Raw genomic sequence first — 15,640 nt, 5'->3', positions numbered from 1 at the left:
GTTTGCCACCAATGTCAACGACGAACGACTTGTCGCCCCTCCTCAAGACCCAATAAGGCCCATCGTACGGCGGCCGGAGCGGTCCCCGGTGCGCGTCGTTGCGCACAAAAACGTACTCCGCTGTGCGAAGCGCTGGGGGGACATGGGGTTGAGGACAGCCATGATGAGACGTGGGCACCGGGGCAAATCTCCTGGCGGCCTCCTGGAGGACCGAGCATTGGCGAGCCGCGGACCAAGGGCTGGTGGCGTCGGAGATGAACTCCCCCGGCACGCGCAGTGGTTGGCCATAGACCAGCTCGGTGGTAGAAGCCTGGAGGTCTTCTTTAGGGGCCGTCTGGAGGCCCAATAGCACCCACGGGAGCCCGTCAGCCCAACTGTCGTCCTGGAGGCTGGCCCTGAGAGCGGCCTTCATTGAGTGGTGGAACCTCTCGCACAAGCCGTTGGCCTGGGGGTGGTAGGCCGTGGTGCGGTGAAGTTTGACCCCCAAGGCCTGAGCGACCGTGCCCCAAATCTCATAGGTGAACTGTGGGCCTCTGTCAGAGGAGATGTCCGAGGGGGCGCTGAAACGGGTGACCCAGGTGCCGATGAAGGCCTGCGCCACAACGGCGGACGTCGTTGACGTCAGCGGGACGGCCTCCGGCCACCTGGTGGTCCTGTCCACCATCGTGAGGAGATGGGTGAAGCCCCGCGAAGGGGGAAGGGGTCCCACCAGGTCCGCATTGACGTGGTCGAAACGCCGCGCGGGCACGTCGAATGGTGCCAACGGGGGCTGGGTGTGCCGGTGGACCTTCGCACGCTGGCAGGCGACACAGGCGTGGGCCCAGTCGCAGACGTCCTTCTGGAGCCCGTGCCAGACGAATTTCGCTGCCACGAGCTTCTGCGACGCTTTCCGGCCCGGGTGGGAAAGGCCGTGGATGGCGTCAAAAACGAGCCGTTGCCATCCAGCGGGCACAATGGGACGAGGTTGGCCCAGGGAAACGTCGCACAGGAGAACTGTGCCTGTGTCCTTGAAGGGGACGTCGGACAACCGCAGGCCAGTGTCCGCTGTCCTGAGGGCTTGCACCGTGGGGTCGGAGATCTGGTCGGCCGCCATGCGGGCGTAGTCCACGCCGAGGTGGACGGCGCCCGCAACGGACCGGGAGAGGCAATCGGCCACAGCATTGTCCTTGCCCGTGACGTGCCGGATGTCCGTCGTGAATTCAGACACGGCGGAGAGGTGGCTCTGAGACCTTGGCCATGGCGAAGACCAGGGGTTTGTGGTCCACAAACGCCGTGAATGGGCGGCCCTCTAAAAGGTGGCGGAAGTGGCGAACCGCCAGGTAAAGGCTGAGGAGCTCGCGGTCGAACGTGCTGTATTTGCGCTCGTTAGGGCGGACCTGCCGGCTGAAGAAGGCAAGCGGTTGCCAAGCCCCGTTAACCCACTGCTCGTGCACGGCGCCCACCGCGTAGTCGGAAGCTCCCACGTCGAACTCCAACAATATGGACGCGACAACGAGCTGAGTTTCACAGAGCTGTTTATTCCGAGCTCGGCATGTATGCACTGAAAATGGCTACCCCGAGCGGCAATATATCTATCTATAATTCCAGTAATCTCTGTGTGTATGTTTGTATGTTTGTATGTTTGTATGTATGTATGTATGTATGTTTGTCTGTGACCGCTGTTTCTCGACAACTACCGGTCCGATATACTTTAAACTTGCCAGGTATATTGCTGGGGACCCGAGGATGTGCCTTTTCAAGGTTTGAAATTAATCGGACAAGTAGTTACCGAGCTATGGCGATTTAGCCGTTCGCCGTTCGCTTTGGCGTTGCGAATGGACCAAACCATTTCATGTAAATAGAGGGGGGGGGGGGGGGGGGTTCTGTGGTCGTTGCGAATGGACCAAACCATTTCATGTAAATAGAGGGGGGGGGGGATTGTCACCGTACTCGCAAGCCGTTCGCCGTTCGCTTTGGCGTTGCGAATGGACCAAACCATTTCATGTAAATAGAGGGGGGGGATATAATTTTAGATATATATATAGTACGGGCATATATATAGTACGGGCATGCCCTAGTATTTCAAATTCAAACAGTAAGCCACGCCTCTCAACGGGGCGTGGTATGCAATCCGTGTGACTGCCCGCTGATTACGTCACCGGCCGGTACAAGAGAATTGTGTCCGGTAACCGCTACACCTCTATTATAACGTCATAATTGGACAGGTACAAAAGTTCATCCGATCAAGATGAAATTTATTGAGCGTCATCTCGGGATAAATTGGTGTAGGAAAAAATAATAATAATGATGACGTCATCAGTTACTTGGTTCGGCCGCCATATTTGTTTTAACACAAAAGCCTTAAAAAGCACTGAAAACACGTCCTGGGCGAGGGTTTGTAATCTCTGATTGCTCTTCATAGTTTTTACTTGAAAAATCGGAAAAAATATCAATTACGTATATTGGTCGGTTGCGTTTGTTACTTGCAAAATCGAAGATTTTTCAAGTATATTGGTCGGTTGCGTTTGTTACGTGGCAAAAAAATTTTTTTGGACAAGTATGTTGATCACTTCGGTTTGTGTGTGTGTGTTTGTTTGCCTGTCGGCTCACTTATAATTGCGTACAGGTCACAATTTTAAACCGATCTTCACGTAACTTAACCAAATGGTAGAGTTCGTCGTCTGACAAAATTCAATATTTATTTTTGAGGTCAAAATAGGCCAAAGGTCAACCACTTTTTACAAATTTCTAAAATTCTCAATTTTCATCCGATTAACTTAAAATTTGAATAGGATTTACATATCAGCGAACTGAATTCAACCACCAACTATTTTGGAGATCAACATAGGCCAAAAGGTCAACAACTGTTTCAAATTTCTAAAATCCTCAATTTTCATCTGATTGACTTGAAATTTGAATAGGATTAACATATCAGCGAACTGAATTCAACCACCAACTATTTTTGAGGTCAACATAGGCCATAAGGTCAACATAGGCCAAAACAGCAACAACCTTTTCAAATTTCTAAAATCCTCAATTTTCATCTGATTGACTTGAAATTTGAATAGGATTAACATATCAACTAACTGAATTCAACCACCAACTATTTTTGAGGTCAACATAGGCCAAAAGGTCAACATAGGCCAAAAGGTCAACATAGGTCACAAGGTCAACATAGGCCAAAGGGCAACCATGATTTTTCAAATCCTCAATTTTCATCTGATTGACTTGAAATTTGAATAGGATTAACATATCAGCGAACCGAATTCAACCACCCACTATTTTTGAGGTCAACATAGGCCAAAAGGTCAACATAGGCTTAATTTCTAAAATTGTCAAATTTCATCTGATTAACTTAAAATTTGAAGACGATTTGCATTTCAGGTCACTGAATTCAACCACTAATTACTTTGAGGTCAAAAGGATGCTCTCCTGAGTGCCATTCTACTTTGTTCTGTTTTGCCAAGTGTTGCTCTTTGAGTGATTTCTCAGTATTCTGTCTGTTTGTTTGTCACCGGTCTACAGGTCACAATTCTAAACCGATCGTCATGAAACTTCACCAAGTTGTAGAGGTCGTCACAATTGAGAAGCCTATTGATGTTGAGGTCCAAGGTCATCTGGCGATCAAATTTCATTGAGTTACTAAATTTGCACATAGTTACTAAATGGGGAAACCCTGGTGTTGGCCACCCTGGTGTTGGCTTAGCGGCTAGGGTGCCGGCTTAGGATCCTAGGATCCTGGGTTTGAATCCCGGTCGATCGCTGAATTAACGCCAGGGGGGTTGACTCAGCCTGTCATCCTTCCGAGGTCGGCTAATTGAGTACCAGTTCACTGGTAATTCCCTGCTTGTCGTAAAAGGCGACAAAAAGGGTTGGCGGCAGGAAGGGCATCCGGCCGTAAAACATTGCTTCAAAAAGGGGACCCAAAAACAACAACAACCACGGTCCCCGAAAAAGGCCAACCCCCGCTTTGCGGGGAAAAATGGCCTCTAAAGGTGGTTTTTTACTAAATGGGGAAACCAACTATTTTTGAGGTCAAAAGGTCAACTGAAGGTCAAACTTCCAAAATCATCAAATTTCATCTGAAAAACGGTGTTTTCATCCGATTGACTTGAAAATTTAACAGCCTTTGCATAGTGCCTCACTGAATTGGGAAACAACCTATTTTTGAGGTCAAAAGGTCAAAGGTCAACTCAAGATCAAACTTCTAAAAACATATATTTTCATCTTAAAAATCGTCACTTTTCATCCTATTAACTTTGCTTTCATCAGGATTGTCCATTTCAATCTTGATGAAATGGACAATTTGATGGAGCAATGGCAACCTTTTTTGTGGCGGGAGCGGGTGGAGGGGTTGAAGGGGGGGGGGGGGGGGGGTGGGGGGGATGGTGGAATTTTGCAAGTATCGTGTGCTGCATGACGTCTTCTTGTTTTTTTGTTTTTTTTGGTATTTTATTTTATTGACGTTATTGAATGTAAATGTACAAAAATATGCTTTTTTAGACGTGTTTTTAGTGCAAAAAACTTCCGACTTCATTTTGTTTCCACAACAAATTGTTTCCTACAACATCACAATTTTTAGGGACACATTAGCAATGTTGTTGGAGAACTTACTGTATCACATTTTTACCTTGCATGACCTTTGACCTCTTGATGCTGAAATCTAATCCATTCATTTTTGCATCATCATATATACTTGTACCAAGTTTGGTCAAAATCCCATCACTAGTTCACATGTTAGCTGAGCAACATAAATTTTACCTAATGGGACCTCTGCCCTCTGCCCTTTGACCTCTTGACCCCATAATATTAGCAGTTTTTTTTTAATGATAAAGGCTCCAGGCACGGACTATATAGCCCTCATCGAGGCCGGGCCTTAAATAAAAGAGAAGAAAAGTGTATGATGAAAAGTGCATGATGTTTGTTTGCAAGAAAGAGAGGTTGAAGCGAGCCCGGTAGCTATAGTTTGAGTGAGACAGAAAATAGGACCAGCAATCCTGCCACAGAGAGTGTAAGATTGTTCCGGGCACCACTTCAACGCTCCTAAGTCTGAACGGTCGTACTACCCTGGGCGGTTGCTGCCTATCTTTATCTTTATCTTTTTGTTTATCTTTACATCATTATAATACTTGCACCAAGTTTGACTGGGACCTCGTCAGTTGTTCTTAAGTTATTGCGGTAACGAAAACCTATCATGGACGGATAGAAGGATAACATCTTTTCTACTTCGGGGGCAGCCCATACATCCCCTATCATGGCCCTAATCCCATCTTCTACTCTGGCTTGGCCGGCTGCTATTTGCTCTGCCAGCTTTCCCCACTTACTTTTAACCTGGCCTGCGAGACCGTTGTCTCGGCCTGAACAGCCGCAATGTCAACTTTTATTTTGGTCTGACCTGCTTTTAATTCTGCAATTGCCTGACTGGTTTTAATTAAGTCGTTGTTGCAGTCGCTGGGATTACTCTTTTATCTGCAGTTTACTGATGGCTCACTTTCTCCACTTGTCATGGTCATCATCGGCGGTCCAGATCTTGTTGAAGAGGTCTGTGAGTTTTGCTACACTAACATTCTTACCTTCAAACGTTCTGCTAGAATAGTGTCGATTCCAGGGGTCTTGTTGTTCTTCAGATTCTTGACTGGTCTTGTAACCTCTTACATGCAAATGTAACTCATGTTGACGCCCAGTGGAGGAGGGATCTTATCCTCATTGAATATTAATGTGGAGCCAGGGATGGGTTGGTTGAGGACCTCACCGAAGTGGTTCCTCCACTTCTCATCCCACTCTTCATCTGTAAATACCATTCTTCCATTTTTGTCCTTGATTGGTATTGAGGTGTTACTGCTCATACCACTCAGTTCTCAAATTATTCTATACATTGTCCTGGTATCATTTTGAAATGCTACCTCTTCTCTTTCTTCTTCTGCCAGGTCTCTGCCTTTCTCCTCCATCCAGCTCCTCTTTTCTCTCCTGCAACTAATTTTTGTGGTTTTGTCCAATTGTCTGTATTCTTCAACTGTTTTCTGTCTCCTGTTTGTTACCCTTTCCTGGTCTATTCTGTTATTGACCGACTTCCTTTCGTCAATGAGCTTCCATGTTTGGTCACTCATCCAACGCTCTTTGTGGGTTCCTCTCTTTCTCCCAATGGCGATATCTGCTCCATCATTGTTTACATCCCTGAAGATCCTATACTGCTCTTCAAAATCACCACCTGCACCTTGCAAGGGGTTTAAACCAGTTAGAAAGGGCCAACTTTGCACTGTGCCCTGATCCTTCAGTTTCTCCAGGGCACACTGACGTTGTTTAGTCAAAATCATTGGCTTCTTCAATTTCAGGTGGATCTTAGCACTCGTAAGGTGCTGGTCAGAGCCTACATCAGCACCTCCGTACACTGGAACATCTTGCAAGGATGTCCGCCATCGATTGCTGATGCACACATAGTCAATTTCATTCAAGATGTTGCTATCTGGTGACCACCATATCTTCTTGTGAATGTCCTTGTGTTTGAAGAATGTGTTCCTGATGATGAGACTATTAGTGCTACATGGGGCCAAGAATCTTTCACCATTGTCGCTGAGGACTCTGGCTGATGTTGTTGCCCTCTGGTGGTGTGCAGACCATATCGATTGTCAATGAGTTGTGTATTTATGTCACCAATGAGTATTTTGATGTCATAGCTGAGTTTTTCATCCAATGTGTCTTGCAGTTGTTTGTAGACTTGGTCCTTCTCTTCCTCCATAGCGAGGACATACACTTGCACGATGGTGACCTTTGTGTGCCATGTGTGGAATCGAGCAGTGATAATGCGGTCGTTGACTGGCTTCCACCGAACTAACGTGTATGAGGCATCCTTGCTGAGCGTGATTCACACTCCTTGGCCGTGATTATCTTCCTGCCCGGAGTACAACACTGTTGCATCTTCACTTCTGATACGACCTTGGCCTATCTACCACATCTCACTGATGTCACGTTTGTCCAGGTGGTATATCCTTATGTCTCTCAGCACCTTGGCCATCTTCACACTTTGATAGAGTGCTCTGACATTCCATGTGCCAACTCTGCTGGTTGGTTTGGCGATGAAGATCGCGCTTCTCATGGGCCAGACTTCCTTTTAGCTTTGATCCGGTCCCATCATCGGTACATCATCAGATGTTATGCTGTCCCTCCCACGCCTTGGTGTATTGGAATGGCGAAGGATTTTTGATGTTTCTATCGTGTTATGGGTTGTTGTTTTTTACAATGCTGGGTTGCTAGCCCAACCCTCCTTTTTAAAACGGGCTTGGGACCATCTTTGGCAGAGTTGGAACCACAATAGAGGGGGCTAAAGGTACAATGAAATATAATGTTCTTTAAGCTCACCTGGAACGAAGTTCAGGGGAGCTTATGCGATGGCGCGTTGTCAGTCTGTCCGTCCGTCCGTCAGTCCGTCCGTCTGTAAACACTTGAAACTTCTTCTCCGAAACCGCTGATGGGATTGCGACCAAATTTGTCACAAATGATATTTGTTGTGTTGTGACTAAAGTTTGTTCACAGCATTTTTAAAAATCGGAGTCTAAGGGGGTTTACTGGGGTCAAAGTGCATCCAGGTTTGACCCCCAAAATAGGAATTTGCTTTTTCCTCTGAAACTACGCACACTATTTTGATGAAACTTGACCACAATCTGCATCACCCGTGATGTACCGAAGTTTGTTCACATCACTGAGAAAATCATAGTCTGAGGGAGTCTCCGGGGGGTCAAAGTGGGTCCAGGTTTGACCCCCCAAAATATGTATTTGCTTTCTTTTCTGAAACTACACACACTATTTCGATGAAACTTCACCATAACATTCATCACCCATGATGTACCAATGTTTGTTAAAGGCATTAGAAAAATTGGGGTCTGAGGATGGATGTATACGGGGTGAGGGGGAGAGGGGGGGGGATTGCTCCCCAAAATAGGTATTTTTTTCTTTGTTTGTTTAAAGTCTTATGATTATGTTCATATGATTCTACATGCTGCCCTGTCTTCTAGCAACCATTGAAATTGGTTTAAAATACCTTTAGTCAGTGTAGTATACTGTTTATTCTACCAGGTGAGCGCCAGGGGTATTGCCCCTATGTTTTTTTTTAATGCAGTGAACGAACTGGTACATCACGAGTGGTGAAGGTTGAGGTCACGTTTCATCGAAATTGTGTGTATGTTCAGAGAAGAAAGCAAATATCTATTTTGAGGCATCAGACCTGGACCCACTTTGACCACTGGTAGACCTCCTTAAACCTCCATTTTCTTAATGCAGTGAACAAACTTTGGTACATCATGGGGTGAGGAGCTGAAGGCTATGGTCAAGTTTCATCAAAATAGTGTCTGGTTTCAGAGAAAAAAGCAAATTCCTATTTTGGGGGGTCAAACCTGGATCCACTTTGACCCCAGGTTTTTTTTTAGCATATGCGTCATGGGTCTTCCCTTAGACCCCGATTTTTTTTTCTCATGCCGTGAACAAACTTAAGTTGCAACATACCAAATATAATTTTTGCCACGTTTGGTCACAATGCAATCAGCGGTTTCGGAGAAGAAGTTGCAAGTGGTTACGGATGGACTGACAGATGGACGACGTGCCATCGTTTCGCTCTATGTTTCAGGTGAGCTAAAAATGACATTATGCAATGTGTATTTGCCTTTTAAATTGCCTTACATCACTGAAAATGAGCTTTATTACAATCTGTTTTCAGGTTACAGGCTTTATTGACTTGAAGTTATTTTCTGCATCTGAGTTTTCTACTCTCTTTGACATTGTTCTGGTCAATCACCTTGGCGTTACTGTTCATACAGCTGTTTGTTACAACCATGTTTTGTCAAAGCTATATCAGCAGTCACATTACCAGAAAATGTTTCAAAAAATTCACTTGAAGTTGCAGGAATAAAGACGTGATCACAGTCAAAATCTTATAACACGAGTGGGGACCCGTGGAACAGAGTTCAATGGAAAACCCTCCCTTTGTTTGGGCAGTGTCTAGGCAATTAGTATATTATTAATACGTCATTGCGGTCCGATTTATTATCTTAAACGATAAAAGTCCTTGGCTATGGGAGATAACATCGTGGGTTCTGAAATAATACACCGCTTTAATAATGAACGTTAATAAAGTGTGATTGGCATATACGTACTGTCGTTGGAAGACCCATGACGCATATGCTTTCGATATGATTTTAACAATCGCTTTGTTTGTGTTTCACACTGAATGAAAAACGTAAAGGTAGAGCATGGCGATTGTGATATATGATACATTTTAACCTCCAGTAACTTTGCGGTCACCACAAAGGGATTAGTGTTACGGTTATATTTACTTACTTCCGCTGTTATCAGTACTGTACACCGCTTATTATTGACTCATGAACCATACACCGCTTCAATCCATCAACTTTGCATTCATGACATTGGGATTAAAGTGTTATAGTTATATTGTTGCGGATCTCGGGTTACGGCGCTCCCCTTACCGAGGGGGGGGGGGGGGTTAATCCCCTCGTCTATTAAGCTGGCCGTCCGAGTCCTGGAGCTATGACGTCACTTCCGGTCAGCGCTGAATAGGGTGGTAGGCCAATTTGTCCTATTACCTAATTACCAGCGCCTTCCGGTAAGCGAGGAAATGAGCATCGCCCGAGCCGCGGCTGTAATGGACACGCCGAGCGAAGCGAGCCACGACTCAGGCCGTTAACAAAGACTAGACCCGATTATAGCGGTTCCTAATCGTGCCACCGGTATTCAATTGGGGACAGGACGAAAGCGATCGGATGAGAAGAAATCAGGTAAAGAAAGAACATAGGATTTATTATACAATAATGAAGAGGAAACGAAAGGCAAGAAGAATATACAAAATAAGGAAATAAAAGGACATAGGGCAACCTTATACACTCTTATATAGCACTCCCAGGACAGAACAAACACACGAAAAGGTGGTGGTGGGAAGGGAGAGAAGGGTCCAGGCAGGTGGTAAGTAGACGTCGATGGTAGGCGGTGAGGTCCGGCTCCAACCTCGCGCTCCGGTCCACGCTCCGGGTGTTCACTCGTACCGCGGCAACGAGCGGCCGGCAGCTTCGCGTGGCGTTTAACGTGAGCGGACAAATATATCGCGGGGCGGAAGACTGGGATGCGGCGTACGTAATAAATTGACCCTTAGCCTTCGGCCAGCTGTGCGCCTCCAATGGTCCGTGACAACGGCAAGCAAGGACTCCTTTCTCATCTGTTCGAGTCGTTCTCCCGGGCACCTCTCTCAAGTAGTCCCACGCAGCCGCTTATATTGCCCACTCGCGTATAAAGCCGCCTGCCTTTTGGACATGCCTACAGGTGAGTTGGCCTTGGCCCTCACTGGTCGCGAGCGCTCACCGGTCCGCCCCCTTGATGGTGCGTTGAGGGGCCACGCCTTCGTTCCTGGCGCTCCTCCCCCTTTTTCTCCCACTTGGCCACGTGGCTTATGGCGGCTGGCAGTGAACAACCAGAAGGCAGCGAACGCTCCTGGCTAGCAAGGGAACACAATTTGGAGGGAGGCTACGCCGCAAAATGAATAGGATTGGAAAAAGGGGCCTAGGTTATTTGATGAATACAACGCAGATTCAAACTATTGGGAACAGATCCTTACCTGAAACACATACTAATGAAATAACTAAAGAAGAGCCTATGGTGTCCTACGTGTTGCAATATGACCTAACTAGGGTGCGACCTTTGACCTTTACACAAAAGTGGGAATATTTACAGGGGATTATTTATAAGGGATTATTACAATATTTACCAAGTGGAGGGTTCTAAAAACCGCAACAATATTTATGATATTATTATTATTATTATGAAAACGATACTACCGTATTAAGAAACCTGGGCGTAATTTGTCCGAAGCGGCCTGAAGGGCGAGGCATGAAGGCACGAAGCCTAAGGCCTATGCATACTGTGTCGTTGGAAGAGCCATAACGCCTATTCATTTGATATTCGATGGTCATTTTAACAATTGGTTTGTTTGTGTTTCACACTGAATGAAAAACATATAGGTAGAGCATGGTGATTGTGATATATGACAGGTTCAACCGCTTCAACAACGTGTTCGGCTTGAATGACATATAAATTAAAATGGCGGTTAGTGGAGTCAGCCGTCGTACACCGTCGTACGCTGTAATGACATCATAGACGTAATGAAGTAGCCTGACGGACAGAAAACTGCCGCTACCTTAATATATAGATTATTGTATGCATTTTTCTCCTTGTTCCCTGTAGGGGATAAAGATGGAGGAAAAGTAACAACAGTTGTTGCAACACCTGGCCAAGGACCAGATCGGCCACAGGAAGTCTCATATTCGGATACAAAAGTTATTGGTAATGGTTCCTTTGGAGTTGTCTATCAAGCCAAGCTGCTGGACTCTGGGGAGATGGTGGCTATTAAAAAGGTGCTCCAGGACAAACGCTTCAAGGTCTGCTGTTTTTCCTTCTGCCTTTTGCCTTCTACTGTGTTGCCATTTTATCCTTTTAAATGTCATTTTACAAATTTGTGTTCAAGTGTTCTGGGATAAATGGTTGAAGTTTTATGTTTCTTCTGTATAATCTTTAATTTTGACATTAAAACATTTCTTTTTATATACAAGGGTCTAGAGTCTAGACTAATGGAGGAGCTGATCGACAAAGGCCAGCAGGTTCATAAACTACTAAAGGGTATGTGGGGATGAACATATAAAAGGAGGAAAGGACAAATGACACAAAAACAATTCTCAATGGCCTGGAAAGTAATAGTGAGTGGACGTAATTTGCACATTTAGAGATCATACATGTGCATGGGTGAATGCATGAGGTAGTGATTGGCAGAGTATTTGAAAGAGAGAATTGAGGATGACGAGAGACGGACATAGGGAGACGCTTCCACACCTGTGGGAATAAGGGGACAAAGGAATGCATGTGGACAACCAGTCTGGATTTTGGGAGGGTGAGCAGATGAATGTTTCTAGAGGAATGTGTGCAACCTGGAATGGCTTTGGGCGAGAGGGGGGGGGGGGGGGTAGGGGCAGAGGTAGGAGAGGGCTGGAGCAATGCCAGATGTAAGTTTGCATATGCTAGAGAGCCCACCAACTTGCCGCCAGGGCAAGAGTAACAGTCCTTGGGAATTCATCTCCTGCCATGAGATAACAACGGTGTAGAAGGCATTGGTTTTGACTGCCTCCAGAGGAGCAAGGTGGGAAGCAGGAGCACTAGTCCAGAGTGGGGAGCAATACTCCATCGAGCTCCATATGAAAGCATTGCACACAGTGATGAGCTCTGTGCTGCTCAGGAAATCCTTGTAGCTCTCTGGAAAATACCCATATGGGTAGTTCTACGGTAACTGACAGTATATTTTGAGTACCCCAGGTTCAGAAACGGATATGCAGAGTTGTCAGAAATTTATTATAACTTGTGATATTTTTCCTGTTGGATACTTGGACGTAGCATTATTCATTGGTAACTGATGTTACCTGAAAAGGACATGACAATCTCAGTATTGTTTGAATTCATATTGTCCTCAAACGTGTACTTGAATCCCAAAGTTTCAGTCAATTAAATGGAGGTCATGCAGGATAGAACACATGTATATAATGAATGTGAAGTTTTATTTCTAATTAGGAACAACATCCAACAAATACTTGGGAACTGATGTTACCGTAGGTCCATGCTGAAATCCCAGATTGAACATCAGCCCCTAGTTTCAATTTTGGTTGAATTTTAAAATTGATGAAACATTTAACCAATTGCATATCACAGAAAACTGGAACATTGTGCAAGATAGTGAGAATATTTATCAATTTTAAATAAAAAATGGAATCCATTCATTGTCAAACAGCGCAAATCACTATGTAGTACATGTAGCACCAATGACATGTTTACAAATGAAGAAAATACAAGTCACATACTTGAACTTGAACTCGCTTAATAAATGGAGTTCTTAGTCATAACATACAGAGCCCTGGTACAAAAACATGTGTAGAGTGTGTTTTGTTAGCACCCCAAGGATGTGTTTATACATGTTCCACCATTCAAATCTGAAGTATAGAACAATTAATATGTGTTGACTAGAATATGGTATATCTGGATGTTGGTGCAGTTGTAGAGGTGAGTGTGAGATTTGGGAATAATCTGTAGGACAGTTAAAATCACAAACCTCAGGTCATTCAAAATCAGGGGTTTTATAATGCTCTCCAGCATTAACTAGGATCGGGGCAACCAACATCTTCAGCGTCTTATCCCTGGTGTTGTAGATTTTGGCCTCTTGAGTGGGCCACTTCCGATAGTGGCGAGCATGCATCATAACAGATACTTCACAGTTCTGGCCCTGAACATCTTTTAATTCACCAGGATACTGGTCAACATTATACTGCTCACCATCACATTCAACAACACACCACCAGTGTGGGAAACTTTCATTTGGAAGTGATTGTTCGTTTGCATCCTTCATCAAGGTGAATGGGATAGATTCTCCATTGATGACCACAAGTTTATTTGAAGTGGACCATTATTTCATGTTATTGGATCTTCGTTGGTATGCAGCACAAAGTTGCAGGGTAAAATCATTAGCTGAGGGCGTGGCTGTGCCGCTGATGCAATGCCCTCTGCTGGTTAGCGCAGGATTTGTAATTTGTTCAGGGTACCGGTGTTAGCTCGCCTACTCTTCGCAAAGGACAACATGAGATCTTTAACATCCACCAACGAATGCTGGTAGGCGGGACGCCCATTTAATGTCCATCCGAAGGATGGTGCATACATCGATGAATTGCCCTACTTGTGAAACACCAGGTAACAGTTTATAGCTGGGTCGGGATTCAAACCCAGGCTAGACAACCTAGAAGTGAGTATGTCCTTGGTTGGATAATGTCAGATCTAATTCATATTGGTATAGTATCCTAGATAGTTTCTTGCCTGTTGCAACAACGATGACAAATAGACCATGGGCCGAGTCCACTAATTCTGCTTAGTTTTCGAATTCCGCGGTCTACGTCTGAGAAGTACCTGCAAATGTGCTAGATATGTTGAATAAGTGTATATGAACCATAAATGACATGTTCCCACGTTCAAAATTTGCACATTAATTAGCAACGGCCAAAAACAAAGAGGAAGTTAAACTCTGTTGCTGAGCACTTCCTTTTCCCTAGCAACGGTTCCATAGATGCTTCCAAATCGAGATTTTGAGCAATGCAATCCTCTGATCATGCAAATTTATGATTTTGCAGATCATCTGATGTCAGCAGATATTATTTTGTGGATTATTTCATGTACATAATTCCTATTAGTGTCCGTTGCTATGGTAAAAATATCCCTAGCAAACAATATTTCACAAACTGCTTATATGCATCAATTGAATCACTAAAAGTGTAAATCCGCCCCATAAATTAGACTGGCCAGGCTCGAGACATACTGGTATACTTTTGGGACTAGTGATCCCACCCCACATCCCCATTTTTGTAACTTAGAATACAAAAATGAGGCATGAAATGAAACAAATATTAAAGAAACAGAAATAATTATCCCCCATATATTGGGTATGTATACTTGTGTAGTATCCCCATACTACTTTTCTCTATTTTGTCCTCTTGAGATACACAGACACACACGCACACACACACACACACACACACACACACACACACACACACGCGCGCGCACACACACACACACACACACACACACACACACACACACACACACACAACATTCTTGTTTATATTCCAAATGATCCTCATTCACTCTTCTTTCTTGTAAATATTCCCTGTTTCCCTCCCCCTTTCTCTCCATTTAACACACACACACACATCTCGTTTTTTCATTTCTGTTCCTCACAATTCTATCTCTCTCTTTTATACACACACACACACACACACACACACACACACACACACACACACACACACACACACACACACACACTCATTTTAAAAGTCATATTTTCAATAATCTTAATTCATCCTCTCTCTTCTCTCTCTCTCTCTCTCTCTCTCTCTCTCTCTCTCTCTCTCTCTCTCTCTCTCTCTCTCTATCTCTATCTCTATCTCTATCTCTATCTCTATCTCTATCACTATCACTATCACTATCTCACTATCTGACTATCTCACTATCTCACTATCTCACTATCTCACTATCTCACTATCTCACTATCTCGATTTGTTATTTTGAGTGTTCTAAAAACCATGGTAAAACCACACCAATGGAATTGTGTAGAACAAAACAAGTAATTGTATTAAGAACTCTCACATACACAATAATAACACTCTTAAAGAAAGTACCATGAAAATATCACTTGCTTCTCATGAACAATACATATGATGGGCCCAATGTATTGGTACTTTGGGCCCAATCATTCCCCAATACTCTCTAATCAATAAACTCATGATACGCCAAACGTGAGTGGAATGTAACAATCCCAAAGTCCGTGCACGAATCCCCACGATGGGTGAAGGTCGAAGTCGTGCAGATCGGCAAGAACAATAGGCCGGTATCGGTGCGGCTGCAGACGAGGAGTTACGAGGTGTGAGGTCAGGCCAATGGTGGCGAGGGGGAACGATCCCCAAAATGTGAGTGCAATCCACGCCCCACGTCCACCAACGATTAAGCCGATTTCCCCAGCTGATCTTTTTCCTCTCTTCTCTTCCGGTTTCTTTGCTGAGTTTTTCTTTTTCCTCCACAA

General features: G+C 44.7%; 1 protein-coding gene across 6 annotated transcripts in view; it reads left to right on the top strand.

Annotated features, from left to right (window-relative positions):
• The window catches only part of LOC137416475 (glycogen synthase kinase-3 beta), a 172,198-nt gene that overhangs the window by 47,853 nt on the left and 108,705 nt on the right, over nucleotides 1-15,640 (top strand). For 5 of the 6 annotated variants that reach the window (XM_068102081.2, XM_068102080.2, XM_068102082.2 and 2 more), the window contains exon 2: nucleotides 11,218-11,411. In XM_068102081.2, coding sequence (XP_067958182.1) covers nucleotides 11,218-11,411 — 194 coding nt within the window. Of the gene's footprint in view, nucleotides 1-6,682; nucleotides 6,956-11,217; nucleotides 11,412-15,640 lie in introns of all 6 variants that reach the window. The other variant, XM_068102084.2, reaches the window with a different exon arrangement.

Source organism: Myxine glutinosa, chromosome 1 (assembly GCF_964187855.1).
Source record: "Myxine glutinosa chromosome 1, kmMyxGlut1.1, whole genome shotgun sequence".
Lineage (NCBI taxonomy): Eukaryota > Metazoa > Chordata > Myxini > Myxiniformes > Myxinidae > Myxine > Myxine glutinosa.
The sequence above is the reverse complement of the archived record's forward strand: the minus strand, read 5'-3'. Positions and strand labels throughout refer to the sequence as shown.